The 17,953-nt window shown below is 50.2% G+C and overlaps 2 protein-coding genes and 1 long non-coding RNA gene across 5 annotated transcripts in view; 1 reads left to right on the top strand and 2 right to left on the bottom strand.

The window, feature by feature from the left end:
• Positions 1-89: 89 nt before the first annotated feature.
• Positions 90-1,104, bottom strand: LOC114484803 (uncharacterized). The gene is made up of 3 exons (XR_003678126.2): positions 1,033-1,104; positions 598-753; positions 90-332 (listed from the first exon to the last, which is right to left on the bottom strand). It is a non-coding gene; the product is annotated as an uncharacterized lncRNA (long non-coding RNA).
• An 8,162-nt stretch (positions 1,105-9,266) lies between these two features.
• Positions 9,267-15,628, top strand: LOC102992377 (cardiotrophin-2-like). The gene is given in 5 exon segments (XM_024123501.3): positions 9,267-9,337; positions 11,521-11,617; positions 12,786-12,831; positions 12,834-12,934; positions 15,170-15,628. Coding segments are annotated over 5 exon segments (774 nt in total).
• A 1,459-nt stretch (positions 15,629-17,087) lies between these two features.
• Positions 17,088-17,953, bottom strand: part of CTF1 (cardiotrophin 1) — a 3,987-nt gene continuing 3,121 nt past the window's right edge. For all 3 annotated transcript variants that reach the window (XM_024123478.3, XM_055082199.1, XM_055082198.1), the window contains exon 3: positions 17,088-17,568. In XM_024123478.3, coding sequence (XP_023979246.1) covers positions 17,104-17,568 — 465 coding nt within the window. In that variant the 3' untranslated portion in view covers positions 17,088-17,103. The remainder of the gene's footprint in view (positions 17,569-17,953) is intronic.

Raw genomic sequence — 17,953 nt, forward strand, 5'->3', positions numbered from 1 at the left:
CTCGCCCTCTGCGCCAGTGCCTGCTGGGGGACGTAGTCCCTTCCTTAGCTCTACAGAGAAAGGACGTGGGCTGTTGAAATATGCATCACGGCAGACACGCTAAATTGAGAGCGGACGGAAACAGAGGGTCTCTTTCCTTCTCTCCCCGCCACCCCCTTCTGAACGACCTGCCGGGAAATGTAGTCTCGTGCCTTCACTCGCTAGTAGCGGGGGAGAATTTATGTCACCAGTGGGGATCAGTGCGGGTGAGGGCGAAAGACGTCCGGGCGATCCAGGAGTATATAATATCCGCCTCCCCGTGTGGCGAGGACTTCGTCTTTCGGGGGAAGGCTCTTGAAGGAAAGAAACAGAAATCAGTGTTGTCGCGACAAGGGAGGCGTGGTTCTTGCCGAAAGTACCGTTACGCTGTTGTCCCTTGGAAAGCTTCGGCGCCTCACACCCGATGCTTGTTCCCCCAAACCTCAGAGAGTCGGTAGCTTCCAAGTCGTGAGGGCTCCAGGGGAAAGGCTCTGGAGTCATACAAAATCCCCGCCCCTTCTTGGGAAGTCACCAAACCTCGATTTTTCTCATCTGAAAAATGGGGATAACGATACCTACCTCGAAGCAGCGTTAGGAGTGTTAAGACAATGTTCACGAAAACGCCCAGCTCAGGGACTGACACGGGGCACGTGTTGGTAGTTCCTTTTTCGAGGTCCCTTCCAGCCCAGCTGTTCTGGGATCCCAGGAATCCATCATGCCGGAAGGAGTTAGCTCCTGTGAGAAGAAAACTGTGGCAGGCAGTCTACCCCATCTTGAGCCTCACCCCCTCCTCCCCCATCGCTCATCTGGGTCCTCCTGTGTCCAGTACCGAGTACTGCTCCCAGGGGGCGCCCATTCTCCGTTCGACTGAGGTCTTACAAACCGACCAGATTCCTCAACCTGAAGTTGTGGGCGCTGTAAATCGCCCAGCCAGTCTTGGTGGCACCTGCCCTCACCCAGACACCTCAGCTGCCAAAGCAAATGGGACTGCTTCCTACCTCTGTGCCTTCTTACCTGCCTTCTTGATCTTCCTCCTCTGCCTGGAAAACAACTCACTTTTGACCCCTGTGCTTCCCCCTCTCTTCTGTGTTTGAGAGAGGAGGGTTAGAGGGCCCTGCGGAAGACTTGGTGGGTGTGGTTTTTCTGTCAGGAAAGTTAACACAGGCCAGTGTGATGTGAAGTCCTAAATTTGCAGGGACTGGCCTCAGGCTGAACTGAGACTCCTAGCTCACACTTTATCAGTTAGGAAGTCCTTGGCTCCCAGAAGATTATCTCCTCTGCATCCTCACTGCTCTAGTTTGGGTTTGCATGATTGCCTCAGGGCTTTCTCTGGAGCCTGTCCCTCTGCCTGTTAGGCCCTTCCCCTCCACCCTTCCCACTGCTGCACCCAGTTAACTGTTCATCCTTCGGGTCTCTGTCCCAGTGAAGCCTTCATGTGTGGAATTCCCAGATGAGGTTCATCTGACTCTTCCCCTAGATTATAAGCTTTATGAAGAGCCCATCTCATATGTGCTTTCAGCATCTCATTTGATCCTCATAAGAATCCTATGAGGTAGAATCCCATTTTATAGATGAGGAAACTGGGAATGGATGTGTGATAGATAGAGCTAGGATTCAAACCCAAGACTCCAGAGCCCATCGTCAGAGCAACTGCAGCATCCGCCAACTGATCAAATCCAGCCCCTTTGTGTGTTAAGCTTGGAAGAGCAACCACAAATTTCTCCTTTCACTTGAAATCCAGCAACACTGAGTCTGCATTCCTTGAACAAGAATCAGCTGGAGGGACTTCCCTGGTGACGCAGCGGTTAAGAATCCACCTGCCAATGTAGGGCACATGGGTTCGAGCCCTGGTCCAGGAAGATCCCACATGCCGCGGAGCAACTAAGCCCGTGAGCCACAACTACTGAGCCTGCGCTCTAGAGCCCACGAGCCACAACTACTGAAGCCCGCGTACCTAGAGCCCATGCTCTGCAACAAAAGAAGCCACCACTTCAGTAAAATGAAGAGTAGCTCCCACTCGCCGCAACTAGAGAAAGCCCGCACACAGCAACGAAGACCCAGTGCAGCCATAAATAAATAAATAAATAAATAAATTTTAAAAATAAAGAATCAGCTGGAGCTGAACAGTTGGCTGCCCATTTTGGATAAGACATGTACTCAGAAGATCAACACAGTCCCCATCCAGCTTGCTTCAGTCCTAACATAAGCACTATTGGCCCCACTTCATTAACTGAGACACGAGCATAAGCGTACTGAAGGTCAAGACCATTTTTTACACTGTGTAGAGCACCTCAGTACCAGGCGCTGCACCCCCAGCTGGCTAGGTAGGGAGATGGCTGAGTGAGACTGCATACAAAGATAGAGGAAAACTTTTACTTTTCACTTTATAATTTACTCTGCAGTTTGACATTTTTACCATGAGCAGATATTATTTATATATACTTAAAATATGAGTTGAAAATACTCTAATCCAGCCATGTTGACATTAAAATATAATGACTTCAGACCTTCTCAGACATAAACAAACTCAAAGTATGTAGCACCCAAGAGCCCCTTTTCATTTGTACGAAAATAAGGTTTGTCTTCTTTTTTTTCAATTTATTTATTTATTTATTTATTTATTTATTTATGGCTGTGTTGGGTCTTCGTTGCTGTGCACGGGCTTTCTCTAGGTGCGGCGAGTGGGAGCTACTCTTCATTTCATTGAAGCGGTGGCTTCTCTTGTTGTGGAGCACTGGCTCCAGGCGTGTGGGCTTCAGTAGTTGTGGCACGTGGGCTCAGTAGTTGTGGCTCATGGGCTCTAGAGCGCAGCCTCAGGAGTTATGGCGTATGGGCTTAGTTGCTCCGCGGCATGTGGGATCTTCCCGGACCAGGGCTCGAACCCTTGTCCCCTGCATTGGCAGGCAGATTCTTTTTTTTTTTAACATCTTTATTGGAGTATAAGTGCTTTACAATGGTGTGTTAGTTTCTGCTTTATAACACAGTGAATCAGCTATACATATACATATGTCCGCATATCTCTTCCCTCTTGCGACTCCCTCCCTACCACCCTCTCTATCCCACCCCTCTAGGGGGACACAAAGCACCCAGCTGATCTCCCTGTGCTATGCGGCTGCTTCCCACTAGCTATCTATTTTACATTTGGTAGTGTATATAGGTCCATGGCACTCTCTCACTTTGTCCCATCTTACCCTTCCCATCCCCGTGTCCTCAAGTCCATTCTCTACTTCTGCGTCTTTATTCCTGTCCTGTCCCTAGGTTCTTCAGAACCATTTTTTTTTTTTTTTAGATTCCATATGTATGTGTTAGCATACAGTATTTGTTTTTGGCAGGCAGATTCTTAACCACTGCGCCACCAAAGAAGTCCATAACATTTCATTTGTAATATTCTTTAGGCTTTATCTAAGATATAAGGAATGTTTTTTTTAAACATAACCACAGGTATTTGTCACATCTAAATAAATAATGGTAATTCCTTAGTATCATCCAATACATAGTCCATGTTCAGATTTCCTGGAATATCTCATAAATGTCTCTACAGTTGGTTTACTGAAATCAGAACCCAACCCACGTCCACACATCACATTTGGTTGTTGAAGTAGGCAGCTTCTGACATGGCTCCAAATGATCCCTGCCTCCCAGTATTCCCCTCCCCTTGGTGTAGTCTGGACCTAGTGACTTGCTTCTATAATGAACAGAATCAGTAAAAGTGATGGGATGTCATTTCCAAGATAGGCTATGAAAGACTGTCACTTCCATCTTCTGAGCCCTCTCTCTGGATCTTCTCGGCTCCGTTAATAAAGCAAGACGCCACGTTGTGTACAGCCCCAAGGAGAGATCCACACGGCCAGGAACTGGGAATTCCCTGGTGGTCCAGTGATTAGGACTTGGTGCTTTCACTGCCGGGGCCTGGGTTCCATCCCTGGTCGGGGAACTAAGATCCCACAAGCCACGGGGCCAAAAAAAAAAAAAACATGGCAAGGAACTGCGAGCAGCCTCCGGCTAACAGCCAGGGGAGGGAAGGACGAGGCCCTGAGGCCAACAATCCTCAGGGAACTGAATCCTGCCAATGCCACGTGAGTGAACTTGGAAGCAGATTCTCCTGCCCCTTGAGATGACCGCAGCCCTGACCTTGATTGCAGCCCGTGAGAGCCTCTCAGCCCAGACCCCTGACCCACAGAAACTGAAATCATAAATGTTGTTATTTTAAACTGCTAGTCTCGGGGGTAAGTTGTTACACAGCAATGATAACTAATCCTGTTGTTATGGCTCCAGAATCTCTTAATCTACAACAGTCCTCTGACCTCTCGTGCATCTCTCTCACCAGGGTTGGTTCTGTATAGAAGACAGAGGTGTGTGTCTTATTCAGTGTCCCTCAAAGCAGGACCCAGAATCCCCTTGGAGATGGGGTGCGGGTGGCCCCCATACTAAAAATGCAAATGCCCGGGCTCCTTGGGATCCATTGAATGTCTGGGTGGGGACCAGGAATCTGTATTTGTAAGAGTATCCCAGGGGATTCTTTTTTCCACTGAAGTCTAGAAACACATAGACTCAGTTGGGAGACCTGGCCTTACCTCTAGCTGTGGGACACTGTGTGACCTCACCTCTCTGAACCACAGTTTTCTCATCTGTAACGTATGATTCTCATAGCATTTACTTTGTAGGACGTTGTGCCTAGCTGCTCCCTTTCCCACGCTCTTTTTATTTATTTATTTAGGCTGCCCCGGGTCTTTTTTTTTTTTTAATACATAAGCTTCTTTAAAATTTTTATTTATTTTATTTATTTATTTTTGGCCATGTTGGGTCTTCGTTGCTGCGCACGGGCTTTCTCTAGTTGCGGTGAGCAGGGGTGACTCTTTGTTGCGGTGCACGGGCTTCTCATTGTAGCAGTTCCTCTTGTTGCGGAGTATGAGCTCGGACTTCAGTAGTTGTGGCACGTGGGCTCAGTAGTTGTGGTGCACGGGCTTAGTTGCTCCGCGGCATGTGGGATCTGCCCGGGCCAGGGCTCAAACCCGTGTCCCCTGCATTGGCAGGTGGATTCTTAACCACTGCTCCACAAGGGAAGCCCTGCGCCGGTCTTAGTTGCAGTCCGCGGGATCTTCGTTGTGGCCTGTGGGAATTTTTTTCTTTCTTAGTTGTGGCATGGGAACTCTTAGTTGCGGCATGCATGCAGGATCTAGTTCCCCAACCAGGGATTAAACCCGGGCCCCCTGCACTGAGAGCGTGGAGTCTTACCCACTGGACCAGCAGGGAAGTCCCTCCCACTCTCTTGATGCATGGATTCTCTCTCTCTTTTGTGGGAGAGAAAGGGAGTGAGTAGGCTGTAGGTGGAGTGAGGGGGAATGGGGCCTAGGGATGGACCCACACGTACCCTCACACACATTCAATGTTACTGGGAAGCACATACACCTCAAGTCCTTGCACGGGAGCACAACTTGGTTTTTCAGTTTGCCAAACAGAAGTTTCTTCTGCATGACAATTTCCATATATCTAAGACAACAAACTATGTTTATGGGACAGTCAGCTCAACTGCATATGAAAGGTTGAAGGCTTAAGAAATTCTAAGGAGTCTGAAATGTTAAGCGCACTTTTATCTCACTCTGTGCTGTGAACTGTCTGGATACTTTCTGCAAATTGTTACTGAGTCTATGTAATTCAATTGCTCTTCATTTTGGTGCCATATATTTCACATGGCCCCTGTGTTAGTTTATCTATTGCTTCCTAAATTTAGTGACTTAAAACAATAACAGTCATTTATGATCTCTCATGGTTTCTGTGTATCAGGAATTCAGTCGGGCATCAGTAGTGATGGCTTGTCTCTGCTCTACCATGTTTGGGGGTGTCAACTCTAAGACTTGAAAGCTGGGGCCGGGGTTGGGGGGACTTGGAATCATCTGAAGGCTCATTCACTCATATGTGTGACTATGGATGAGGGCTGAGCTTGGGGCTGACAGCCAGAACACCTACCACACGGCCCCTTATGTCGCCTGGGCTTCCTCACAACATGGCACCTAGGTTCCAAGGGCAAGTGTCCAGAGAGACACTTCTTATGCCCTAGCCTCAGAAGTCACACAAGATCACTCTGTCACATTCTAGTTGTTACTAGCAAGTCACTAGAACCAGCCTGCATTCAAGGGAAGGGGAATCAGCCTGCTCCCTTTGAAGGGAGGCACGTCAAAAAATGAGGGCACGTCAAAAAATGTCGGCACATATTTTAAAATCATCATGATACTAATGAAAATATCAGTGAAAGCATGACATATTCGTGGTCTGTATTGTGAGAGAGTACACGTGAGTAATCAAGAGCAATATTTGGGTACGCTTACGGTAAAAAAACCCCAAAAAACTAGAGATGTACTTATATTTATCACCATTTTACTTTTCACTTAATGTATGTTTTGTTTTGTGACTTTCTTTAGAAGGCTTTCTCTTAGCCCCAGCTTTTAAAGTATTTTCATATATTTTTGCTTAGTAAGTTTAGAGATCTCTTTCACATTTGTCTTTAATCTACAATTTATTTATTTTTTATTGAAATATAGTTGATTTACAATATTGTGTTAGTTTCAGTTGTACAGCAAAGTGATTCAGTTATACATATATTTTTTTCAGATTCTTTTCCATTATAGTTATTATAAGATATTGAATATAGTTCCCTGTGCTATATAGTTATAAATTATTTTTTTTAATGGTGTTAGAAAGGGATCTGCCTTGGGTCAGGTTCCTGAGAAACAGAGCCCAAGATGGGGATTCTTTTTTTTTTTAACTCAATAAATTTGATGTGTTGCATTGTATAAGTTTAATGTATACTTACTTTGACACGTTTGTATATTGTAATATGATTGTCAATGTAGTGATATCTATCACATTATATAATTATAGTAAAATATTATTGTCTATATTCATTATACTGTGCATTAGATCTCTGTGACTTATTTACTACTCATTACAAGTTTGTACCTTTAAACACTGTCACTCTTATCCCCTCCGCCCCATCCTCTGGTAAAGACCATTTTATTCTCTGGATTTTTACAGGTTTAACTTTCTTAAATTACACATATAAGAGACATCATACAGTACTTGTCTTTCTCTGTCTGACTTATCTCACTTAGCATAATGTGCTCAAGGTTCATCCATATCCTCCTTTCTCACAACTGAGAGCCTGGGAGGTGGGAATGATTTTTCCAGTTTCCAGATGAGGAAACAAACTGAAGCTGGGCCTTGGATTGGATGGAGGCCAATTCCTCCAGCTGTGAAGGGCACCTGGGTGCCCTGGGTGTCCAGAGAGAGAGAAAGTGAAGTCCCCAAGAGGAATAGGAGGTGGGGGTGGGTGGGTGAGGGTGAGCCTGCCCTCTGGGGTGAGATTCGGCCCCACGTACACTGCCCACCTGTGCATAGCACCAGATCGGGTGTCTGCCTCCCTCTTCCTCCTCCTCCTCCTTTATCTTCCTCCTCCTCCTCCTCTTTCTTCCTCCTCCTCCTCCTCCTCCACTACCGGGCCTGGCCCATGCCTCACTGCACCCACTCAATGGGCGTAGTCTAATCCCCTGACATCACCGCCTGCCCAGCACAGGCCCTGCCTGGCAGCCTTGGCAGCCCCCAGGCTCAGAGACACAATTTAGGATCCCCCACCTCAGAACCCATCTTTCCCTCAACCTCTTCCTTCCTTCAGCTCGCAGTTCCGATCGGGGATACCCCAGATCCAGTCCCAAGCTGGGGGGGCAGGTGTCTAGAATCTGTCCTGGCCTTGCTGTGTGACTCCAGGTAAGTAGCTGCCTCTCTCTGGGCCTCAGGCTCCTTATCTAAGTCTCCTCTACCCCCAGCTAATCACATCAAACTGTTTTGGCTTCCTCTCAGCACCTTGTAGCTTTAGGAAATTTTGTTTTTTTATGAGTTCACATGTTTGTTGTCAGGGGACCACTGGACTGTGTGCCCCTTATTATTCACCCTGGTGCCAGCACATAGCAGGGGCTCCATCGATAACTGCTGACTGAATGTATACATGGATGAATGAATGAACAGATGTAGCTCCTGCCTTAGCAGGAAGCATATGGACCTTCTCCCTCCACACCAACCCCAATGGAGGAGAAAGGTAGAGCAGTATTTCAGCCCTGAAACTGGGTGGAAGCAGGGTGGGGGTCTGACCCACCATTTTCTGACTCGGTGGGTAGACAGGGGCTGAGAAGTGAATCTCCTTTATGGAGAGACTGGGAAAGCCCTGGAGAAGGACCAGAACCCCGGACCTGTCTCTCTGCCCTCCCTCTCTGCCACAAGGCTTCCCCGGGTGGGGGTGGGGTGGGGGAGGGGAGGGCCTCAGGTATATGTCTGTGTGTCCCTGTGTGCTTTACCTGGGCAGAGGGCAGCCACTGACCCAAGATCTCCCAGGATAGCAGAAGCTGAGACATGGCTAAATCTCAGGATTCCTGACCTCCAGCTGCACACGTGTGTGTGTGTGTGCACACGCGTGGCCATGTATGTGTACACACCATATGTATATGTGTCTGCTCCGAGCATGTGCCTCTGGTGGGGCCTCCGGGTACGGTTGTGTGTTCATAGGCGTCTGTGTGGACGCATGCGCAGTCCTGTGTCTGGCTCTCCCTGGCAGGGTATGTGGTATAACACGGGTGTAGGCATGTCCACTAGTGTCAGCTCCACGAGGGAAGGGATTTGTGTCTGACTTGCTCCCTGCTCTATCCCAGCATCTGGAACAGGGACAAGCACACAGTTGGGGTTAATACATCCTTGACTGAATAAACGTATGAAAGTGTGTGCACATGTCTGGCGTGTGCCCACTTGCCAATCTGTGTGTAGACGTGCACATGCTCCTGTGTCTAAGGGTGCACCTGGGTGTGGGTGATGTGGCTGACATGTCAACCTCCTGTCCCTTTTCCAAACTCCTCGGGAGCCAGGGCCCAATGCCTGGGTCCCCGTGGGGCGGAGCAGGGGGCCTCCTCCTCACGGGAAACTGGATCCCTGGATGTGCAGAGCAGCAGGGAGCCGGGCGGCCCCTTTGTCCCCCGATAATCCCCTCCCCGCCTGGCCCCCTTTCTCCCAGCAACCGGGGTTTAAGGTCGAGTTTGGGGGCTGTAGGGGACGAGGGTGTCACCTCAGTGTCCCCTTCCCTACCTATTCCCTGCCCCCGGGGCTTCTGCACCTGCCCTCCCACCCTGAGGGTGTGACTCCTTCCCTCCCTCGTGGGCGGCCCTAGGGCTCAGCCCCAGGTATAAAGCCACCTGAAGGGCGGGAGGAAGATGCCCCAGAACCACCCGGAGACTGCAGAGAAGAAGGAGCCAAGGAGAGAGCATGAGCTATCATCCGCTGCGTGAGTGAGGGAGGGTGCCAAGGTCCCGAGACCAGGACGGGAGGGGGTACCGCCCGGCCCTCTGGCCCATCTGACCCAGATGCCTGGCTATTTCACATCTGTTGCGAACCTCCAAATCCTTAAACACAGAGGACTTCATTCGTCATTCGTCCATTCATTCATTCAAGAAATATTTACCAAGTGCCTGTTAGGCGCTAGGTAGTATTCTAAGCATATGGGGACACAGCAGTAAAGAAACAGACTAAAAGTTTGTTGAATGAATGAATGAATGAATGGGCCTTCACCTTCAGGCCTTCCCTTAAGTTCTGAATTTCTGGGAATTCAGGAATGTAGACAGGGAAGCCAAGGAGGCCACCCTGGTTTGTCTCTCGTCTCCATCATAGCTGGCGACCTTAGGGAATTGCCCTCCTCTCTGATCCTCACATTGTTGGTGGGAACAACTGGGCCCGACCCTTGAGAAGCCAATTTGGCAGGATTTACTCAAATTTAAAATAAATACACCCTCCATTCCAGATATTTCCACTTTCAGCAGTTCCCAAAGAGGCTGGGATAAGGATGTTCATGGCAGCATCCATTCATTCAAAAAATATTTATGGGGGCTTCCTTGGTGGCACGGTGGTTAAGAATCTGCCTGCCAATGCAGAGGACACGGGTTCGAGCCCTGGTCCGGGAAGATCCCACATGCCGCGGAGCAACTGAGCCCGTGCGCCACAACTACTGAGCCTGTGCTGTAGAGCCCGCGAGCCACAACTACTGAGCCCGCGTGCCGCAACTACTGAAGCCCACATGCCTGGAGCCCGTGCTCCCCAACAAGAGAAGCCACCGCAATGAGAAGCCTGCACACCGCAACGAAGAGTAGCCCCCCACTCTCCGCAACTAGAGAGAAAGCCCACGCGTAGCAATGAAGATCCAACACAGCCAAAGATAAATAAATAAAATGAATAAATTTATTTAAAAATATATATATATTTATCAAGCTCTGCACTAGGTGCTGGGGAACCAGCAGTGAATGAAGCAGGTGAGGTTTCTTCTTTCCTGGAGCCAACATTCTAGGGGGAGAGACAGCAACAAGCAAGTAGACAAATAAATAAATGAGGGATCTGTGAACAGCAGAAGTCTCTGAAGACTACACATCAGGGAGACGGAGGGGCTTTTGAGTTGAGGCCTGAAGGACAGGAAGGAGCAGCCTTGGGTAGGGTTGTGGGGTGCTCACGGCAGGACCCAGCAAGGCAAAGCCTGCACGGGGCGCTGCAGAAAAGAGGGGCCAGGCCTGTAGCCCACACGGAGGAGTCTGGCTTTCACTGTGTTGGGTGGGAGCCACAGGAAGGTCAGGGCAGAGGAGGGATCTAGCTGGACTTGGAGAGTTGCGGGGTGGCGGACGGAGGCAAGGGTGCAGACAGAGACACCAGCAGAGAGGGAGGTAGTTTGCTTCTAGATACTTCTTTTCATCTTTTAAAACTTTTTTATTGAAAATAACGAATACGTACAGGGAAATGTGCACAAGTCCTAAGTATATAGCTCAATGAATTTTCACAAAGTCAAGGTATCCTTGTCATAAGTGCTCAGATCAAGAAACACAGACAGACCGAGGGAGTTCCCTGGTGGCCTAGTGGTTAGGATTTCAGGCTTTCACTGCCGTAGCCCAGGTTCAGTCCCTGGTTGGGAAACCGAGATCCCGCAGGCTGCACAGTGTGGCCGGAAAAAAAAAACAAAACAACAGACCTCCTGGCCACCTTTTAAGGACAGGATTTACCGTGGGTTGAACATAAGAGAAGGAGAGAATGAGGCCTCTAAAAGGACCCCATGGTTTTGACCTGAGCACCTGGGAGAATGGACGTGCTCTTCCCTGAGTGGGGAAGACTGGGAGAGGAAGGGGAAGAGGGCATCTTGAGCTGAGCATTGGATATTTTTTTTTTTTTTGAGCATTGGATATTTTGACTTTGAGAAGCTTATTAATATCCAAGGGAAAATGTCAAGCAGGAAGTTGAATACATGAGGCTGGAGTTCAGGGGAAATATTCTGGGCTGGAAATAATGGCCTGTAGGCCACAAGGGCTGTACCCATTTGAGGAGTTGTTATGATGAATGAATGAATTGGCAGGCGAGGCTGGGGACTTGGTGCTGACCTCTGATTTCTCCTGCCAGCCGCCCTCTGCCTGCTGACCCTGCTGTTGCCACCCGCAGTCTGGGAGCCCCCATCTCCCCAGCTGAGCCCATCAGTCAAGCCTACAGCCTGGCGCTCTACATGCAGAAGAATACTTCAACACTGCTGCAGACTTATGTGAGTGATACGGCACGAGCAGGAAATGAGGGGAGAAGGGCGCCACCCTCCTGGCCCAGCTCTGGGTAGGGGAAGCAGAGCAAGGCCAGAGGAAGGCTCCTCCATGGGTCCAAGGGTATAGGGACTCTGCCATCTAGAGACATACCCCCAGGAACGTTGTCACTGATGGCTGGCTGACCTCGGGCAAGTCATTCCTTCTCTCCCAGTCTTAGCTTCCTCATCCGCCAAATGCGTTGGTGATCCTGCCTTGGCTGACCTCTCAGGACTGTTAGAAGATTCAAAGGAAGCACATAGAGGGAAAGGCTTTAGGGGATCATGATTCTTTCCACAACTACCTCATGCCCCGTGCTTTCCTTTTTTTTGATAAATTTATTTATTTATTTATTTATTTTTGGCTGCATTGGGTCTTCGTTGCTGTGCACGGGCTTTCCCTAGTTGTGGCAAGTGGGGGCTGCTCTTTGTTGCGGTGCGCGGGCTTCTCATTGCGGTGGCTTCCCTTGTTGCAGAGCACAGGTTCTAGAGCTCAGGTTCAGTAGCTGTGGCTCACGGGTTTAGCTGCTCCGCGGCATGTGAGATCTTCCTGGACCAGGGCTCAAGCCCGTGTCCCCTGCATTGGCAGGCGGATTCTTAACCACTACATCACCAGGGAAGCCTGCCCCGTGCTTTCTTGAGCCTAAGCCACGTTGGGAACTCTAGCCTTATTATCTTTTTTAAAAAAATTATTTATTTATTTATTTATTTTTGGACAAAACAACAGACCTCCTGGCCACCTTTTAAGGACAGGATTTACCGTGGGTTGAACATAAGAGAAGGAGAGAATGAGGCCTCTAAAAGGACCCCATGGTTTTGACCTGAGCACCTGGGAGAATGGACGTGCTCTTCCCTGAGTGGGGAAGACTGGGAGAGGAAGGGGAAGAGGGCATCTTGAGCTGAGCATTGGATATTTTTTTTTTTTTTGAGCATTGGATATTTTGACTTTGAGAAGCTTATTAATATCCAAGGGAAAATGTCAAGCAGGAAGTTGAATACATGAGGCTGGAGTTCAGGGGAAATATTCTGGGCTGGAAATAATGGCCTGTAGGCCACAAGGGCTGTACCCATTTGAGGAGTTGTTATGATGAATGAATGAATTGGCAGGCGAGGCTGGGGACTTGGTGCTGACCTCTGATTTCTCCTGCCAGCCGCCCTCTGCCTGCTGACCCTGCTGTTGCCACCCGCAGTCTGGGAGCCCCCATCTCCCCAGCTGAGCCCATCAGTCAAGCCTACAGCCTGGCGCTCTACATGCAGAAGAATACTTCAACACTGCTGCAGACTTATGTGAGTGATACGGCACGAGCAGGAAATGAGGGGAGAAGGGCGCCACCCTCCTGGCCCAGCTCTGGGTAGGGGAAGCAGAGCAAGGCCAGAGGAAGGCTCCTCCATGGGTCCAAGGGTATAGGGACTCTGCCATCTAGAGACATACCCCCAGGAACGTTGTCACTGATGGCTGGCTGACCTCGGGCAAGTCATTCCTTCTCTCCCAGTCTTAGCTTCCTCATCCGCCAAATGCGTTGGTGATCCTGCCTTGGCTGACCTCTCAGGACTGTTAGAAGATTCAAAGGAAGCACATAGAGGGAAAGGCTTTAGGGGATCATGATTCTTTCCACAACTACCTCATGCCCCGTGCTTTCCTTTTTTTTGATAAATTTATTTATTTATTTATTTATTTTTGGCTGCATTGGGTCTTCGTTGCTGTGCACGGGCTTTCCCTAGTTGTGGCAAGTGGGGGCTGCTCTTTGTTGCGGTGCGCGGGCTTCTCATTGCGGTGGCTTCCCTTGTTGCAGAGCACAGGTTCTAGAGCTCAGGTTCAGTAGCTGTGGCTCACGGGTTTAGCTGCTCCGCGGCATGTGAGATCTTCCTGGACCAGGGCTCAAGCCCGTGTCCCCTGCATTGGCAGGCGGATTCTTAACCACTACATCACCAGGGAAGCCTGCCCCGTGCTTTCTTGAGCCTAAGCCACGTTGGGAACTCTAGCCTTATTATCTTTTTTAAAAAAATTATTTATTTATTTATTTATTTTTGGCTGCATTGGGTCTTCGTTGCTGCGCGCGGGCTTTCTCTAGTTGCAGCGAGCGGGGGCTACTGTTCGTTGCAGTGCACAGGCTTCTCATTGCGGTGGCTTCTCTTGCTGCAGAGCATGGGCTCCAGGCGCATGGGCTTCAGTAGTTGTGGCACGCGGGCTCAGTAGTTGTGGTGCATGGGCTTAGTTGCTCCACGGCATGTGGGATCTTCCCGGACCAGGGCTTGAACGAACCCATGTCCCCGGCACTGGCAGGCGGATTCTCAACCACTGCACCACCGGGGAAGTCCTTAGCCTCATTATCTTACTGACTCCTCAAATAGTTCTGCGAGGTGGATTTACAACCCATTTTACAGATAAGGAATACTGAGTTTTAGAGCGGGGGAATAATTTGCCTGAGGTCACAAAACTGTCTAGAAGTTCAAACTGGCAGCCTCCTGATTGGGTCTGACCCACTGATGTTTTGTTTAGGCCATGCAATGCTTGTTCAGATTTTGAGTACGAGTGCCTGTCAAAAACAGGCACGGGGATCCTATTGGCCTCCTTCCACCCCCACCCCCTCTCTTAGTCCTGCCCTCTTCCCCTAGTGACATGATCTGCCTGGCCCCTGGAGGCCCTGGGGTTTGTGACTCTCCCGCTGTGCTATATTCTAGGTCCATGTGAAGTTACTTAATCTAGTTTCTAGTCTCATATCTGTCACCAAACCCTGGGTAGCTTTGGGCACCCTAAGCCTCAGTTTCCCCACTTGTAAGATGGGGATGTAGAACCAGGTGATCTATCAATTAGGGGATTTATCAGTGTGCATTAAAATTTTGTGGGCCTAGGTTTGTGGAGGCGAGAACTTTAATGGAGAAGGCACTCAACTAAATTTAATAATATTAATAATTATTTATTAATGATTATAATAAAATGAACAGCCACTAAATGCTGTGAATAAAAAGGAAATAGGGCTGTAACTATTATACATTGTCAATAAAATATTTATATTGAAAATATTGCAATAAGTAACATAGTCATAGTGTTCATGATACTAATATAAATATATAGTTCGTGAACGATATTAATGCCCTTATTGTATGCCAAGTGCTGTGCTAAGTGCTTTATACATTGCATTGGCAACTAGTTCGTTCAGTTTTAAGTAAAAATAAAAGACACATCTTTCATTTTCACCAAGAACTTTATTGAACAATGTATTCATTAACCGAACTAACTTTCTGGCCAGCCCAATATATTACTTATCTTCACCATAATAGTGCCACATGGGAATTACTGAAGCTGTGATTCAAAGTTGCACAACTTGTAGGTGGAGGAGGCCAAACTGGAACCTCACAGAGCACAGGCTCTGTGCTAGAACATTTCACCAACTCCCTGAGAGGCAGGGAATGGCGACTCCCCCTGGGAAGATGCCAGTCTCATGGAAGGCAGATGTGAAGTCAGGGGAGACCCAGGGCAGCCTTTTGGCCTCCTCACTCCCATCTCTGTCCCTCATGCAGCTCCAGTGCCAAGGCAGCCCCTTTAGTGATCCTGGCTTCTCAGCCCCAGAGCTCCAGCTCAGCAGCCTGCCTCCTGCCACCATCTCCTTCAAGACCTGGCATGCGCTGAATGACAGGGAGCGTCTGAGCTGTACCAAGGGGCCCTTCCTTGCCTTGACCCAGCACCTCCAGCTCGTGGGGGATGACCAGAGTGACCTGAACCCTGGCAGTCCCATCCTTCTGGCTCAGCTCGGCGCTGCAAGACTCAGGGCCCAAGGCCTGCTGGGCAACATGGCTGCCATCATGACTGCCCTGGGCCTGCCTATCCCCCCAGAAGAGGACACTCTCGGGCTTGTCCCCTTCGGGGCCTCGGCCTTCGAGAGGAAATGTCGAGGTTATGTAGTAACCCGGGAATATGGCCATTGGACTGACCGAGCTGTGAGGGACTTGGCTCTGCTCAAGGCCAAATACCCTGGGTAGAGGAGGTGGGACTTCCCGTCAGAGGCTGCAACACTTCCCCTTTCACAACGGACTCTTTTCTGCCTTGCTTCTTGGCTAGAAAGGAGACACATCTTGTCTAGGAGACAGGGCTTATGTACCATGTATTTGGGAAAATTTCCTGGTAACCAGGCCTCAAGTCGACACTGCCTGGGCCTTCCTGCCTAGGTCCTATGGCCTCCCTTCCAGATCTGGGTGGGACTCTATGGATATCATTTTATGGATTACCAGTCCAGTGGTACTGGTTGTCCACTTCCTGGGTGGAAAAAAGTATCTCTTTGAAGTGGCTTCACTTCCCACTCTACGGGGCAGTACAGTTGGTCTCCTTCCTGGGCTCTCCCTGAGACCTTCTCCCTCCTGCAATTTCGGAGAGGTCCAGGGGCTGCCTTCTTGTCTCTGTCTACCTCACTTCCTATATGAAGATATGGACTTTCTGAGCAACTAGGCCTGCCTTCTAGCTGGAGCTCATTTCCTCCCCTAGTCTACCTCTCCGACTGTGGCCACTGTTCCACCTTCCCATCTTAAGGGGCTTCACTTCCTATTCAATGGACATCCGATTCTTGAAAAACTAAGGATTCGTGTCACATCTGTTTCCTGCTCAGGACACATCCACTTCCTGTTCTGGGCTGAGAGATGGCATCCCTGGCCTGGGGCTCTCATGAATCTCCTATTTATACTGTGGCTTTTGCGGATGTCTGGGGGAACCAGTTTGTAACCCAAGGACCTTATTCTCCTTAAAGGTGTCTCCCCATTTTCAACAACTATATATACTGGTAACTTTAGTGTTCTTTTTATTTTTAAACATTTTATTTACAAAAAATTAATTTATTCTCGTAAATAAAACTCTTTTTAAGGGGTGATTTTTTTTCTCTCCAGTAGACCTAACTTGGGGGGAAGGGAAGGTACAGGGATAGGGCAGAGGGAGGGGAAGAAGGGAAAGGACATCAAAGGCAGAGGGGGCAGGGCCGCAAAGGGTGGGAGGGGGGAGGGGGAGAGCAGCAGGTGGAGTAACCCTGGGGGAAGGTGGCTGAAATTTGTCTGGAGGAGCCCACCCACCACAGGGTCAGCAGACATGTCCCTGGCCAGGAAAGGACAGAGAGAAGGACAGCGGGAAACAGAGTGCCAGGTGTCCCCTCCTTGAGATGAGGCACAGATGTACACATGCTCACATGGGGCCAAGAGGAGGCAAGAGATGGGGAGAAGGGGAGACAGAGATCCCCAGCGAGGCAGGCCCAAGCGCTGGAGAAAAAAGAGGGGGAAAGCAAGAAAGTGATAGACATGGGAAGTCACAGACGGAAACAAGGAGGCCCCAGGGAGAAAAAGAGATCGAGACGGTACAAAGCAAATAGAGAGATGGAGACGGTGGGAGAACACAGAGACGCTGCTGGAGATGGAGAGGAATGGAGAGGCGGAGACGGCCCAAGAGGGGACCGCGAGCTGCGGCGCGCGCCCCGCTCTCAGGCCGGACCCCCGGGCGCCAGCTGGCCTAGGTCGGCCTCGGTGCGGCTCACCCACTCGCGGTAGAGGCCGCACACGCGGAGCCCCAGCACCTTGGCCGGGAAGACGCCCGCGGTGGCAGTGGCCGCGGCCATGGCGGCGGCGGCGGGCTCCGGTCGGGGCCCTCGGGTCTCGGCGCCCAGCGCGGCCAGCACGGCCTCCACGGCGGCGCCCAGGGCCCGCGCCTGGCGCGCCGCATCCTCCAGGCGCCGCAGCAGGCGCAGCGCGCGCGGGTTCAGCTCTGCCTGGCGGCGGCGCACGACGTCCAGCAGCGGTGGCAGCGCAGCCAGCGCCGCCTCGTCCAGCCGCAGGCGCTCGGGCACCGGCAGGCCCGCGTGGCCCGGGGCCGGGGCGCTCAGATCGGCCACCGGCAGCCGCGGGGGCGAGAAGCCAGGCAGCCCGAAGGGGTCTCCCTGGTGCTGCACCTGCGGAGACGCGGCAGTCAGGGCGGCTCCTCCACCCGGAACTCAGCCCTCCACCCCTCTCCTGGGTCCTCAGTGTCCCCATCTCGTAAATGACACACTCCTGCCAACAGAGAGGCTGTGTTTGAGATAGTACAAAACAACAAAAACCACCGTGCGCTTTACACCACTGCTTTGTTTCCTCGTCTCCTCAATGGAGATAATAACCATATCAACTTCGTATGGTAGTTATGAGCCTGTTAAAATGCTTAAGGCAGGTCCTGACTCATTGGAAGGGCGCAAAAAATGTTAGCTCTTTTTTTTTTTTTTTTTTTTTGCGGTACGCGGGCCTCTCACTGTTGTGGCCTCTCCCGTTGCGGAGCACAGGCTCCGGACGCGCAGGCTCAGC

Source organism: Physeter macrocephalus, unplaced genomic scaffold (genome assembly GCF_002837175.3).
Source record: "Physeter macrocephalus isolate SW-GA unplaced genomic scaffold, ASM283717v5 random_37, whole genome shotgun sequence".
NCBI lineage: Eukaryota > Metazoa > Chordata > Mammalia > Artiodactyla > Physeteridae > Physeter > Physeter macrocephalus.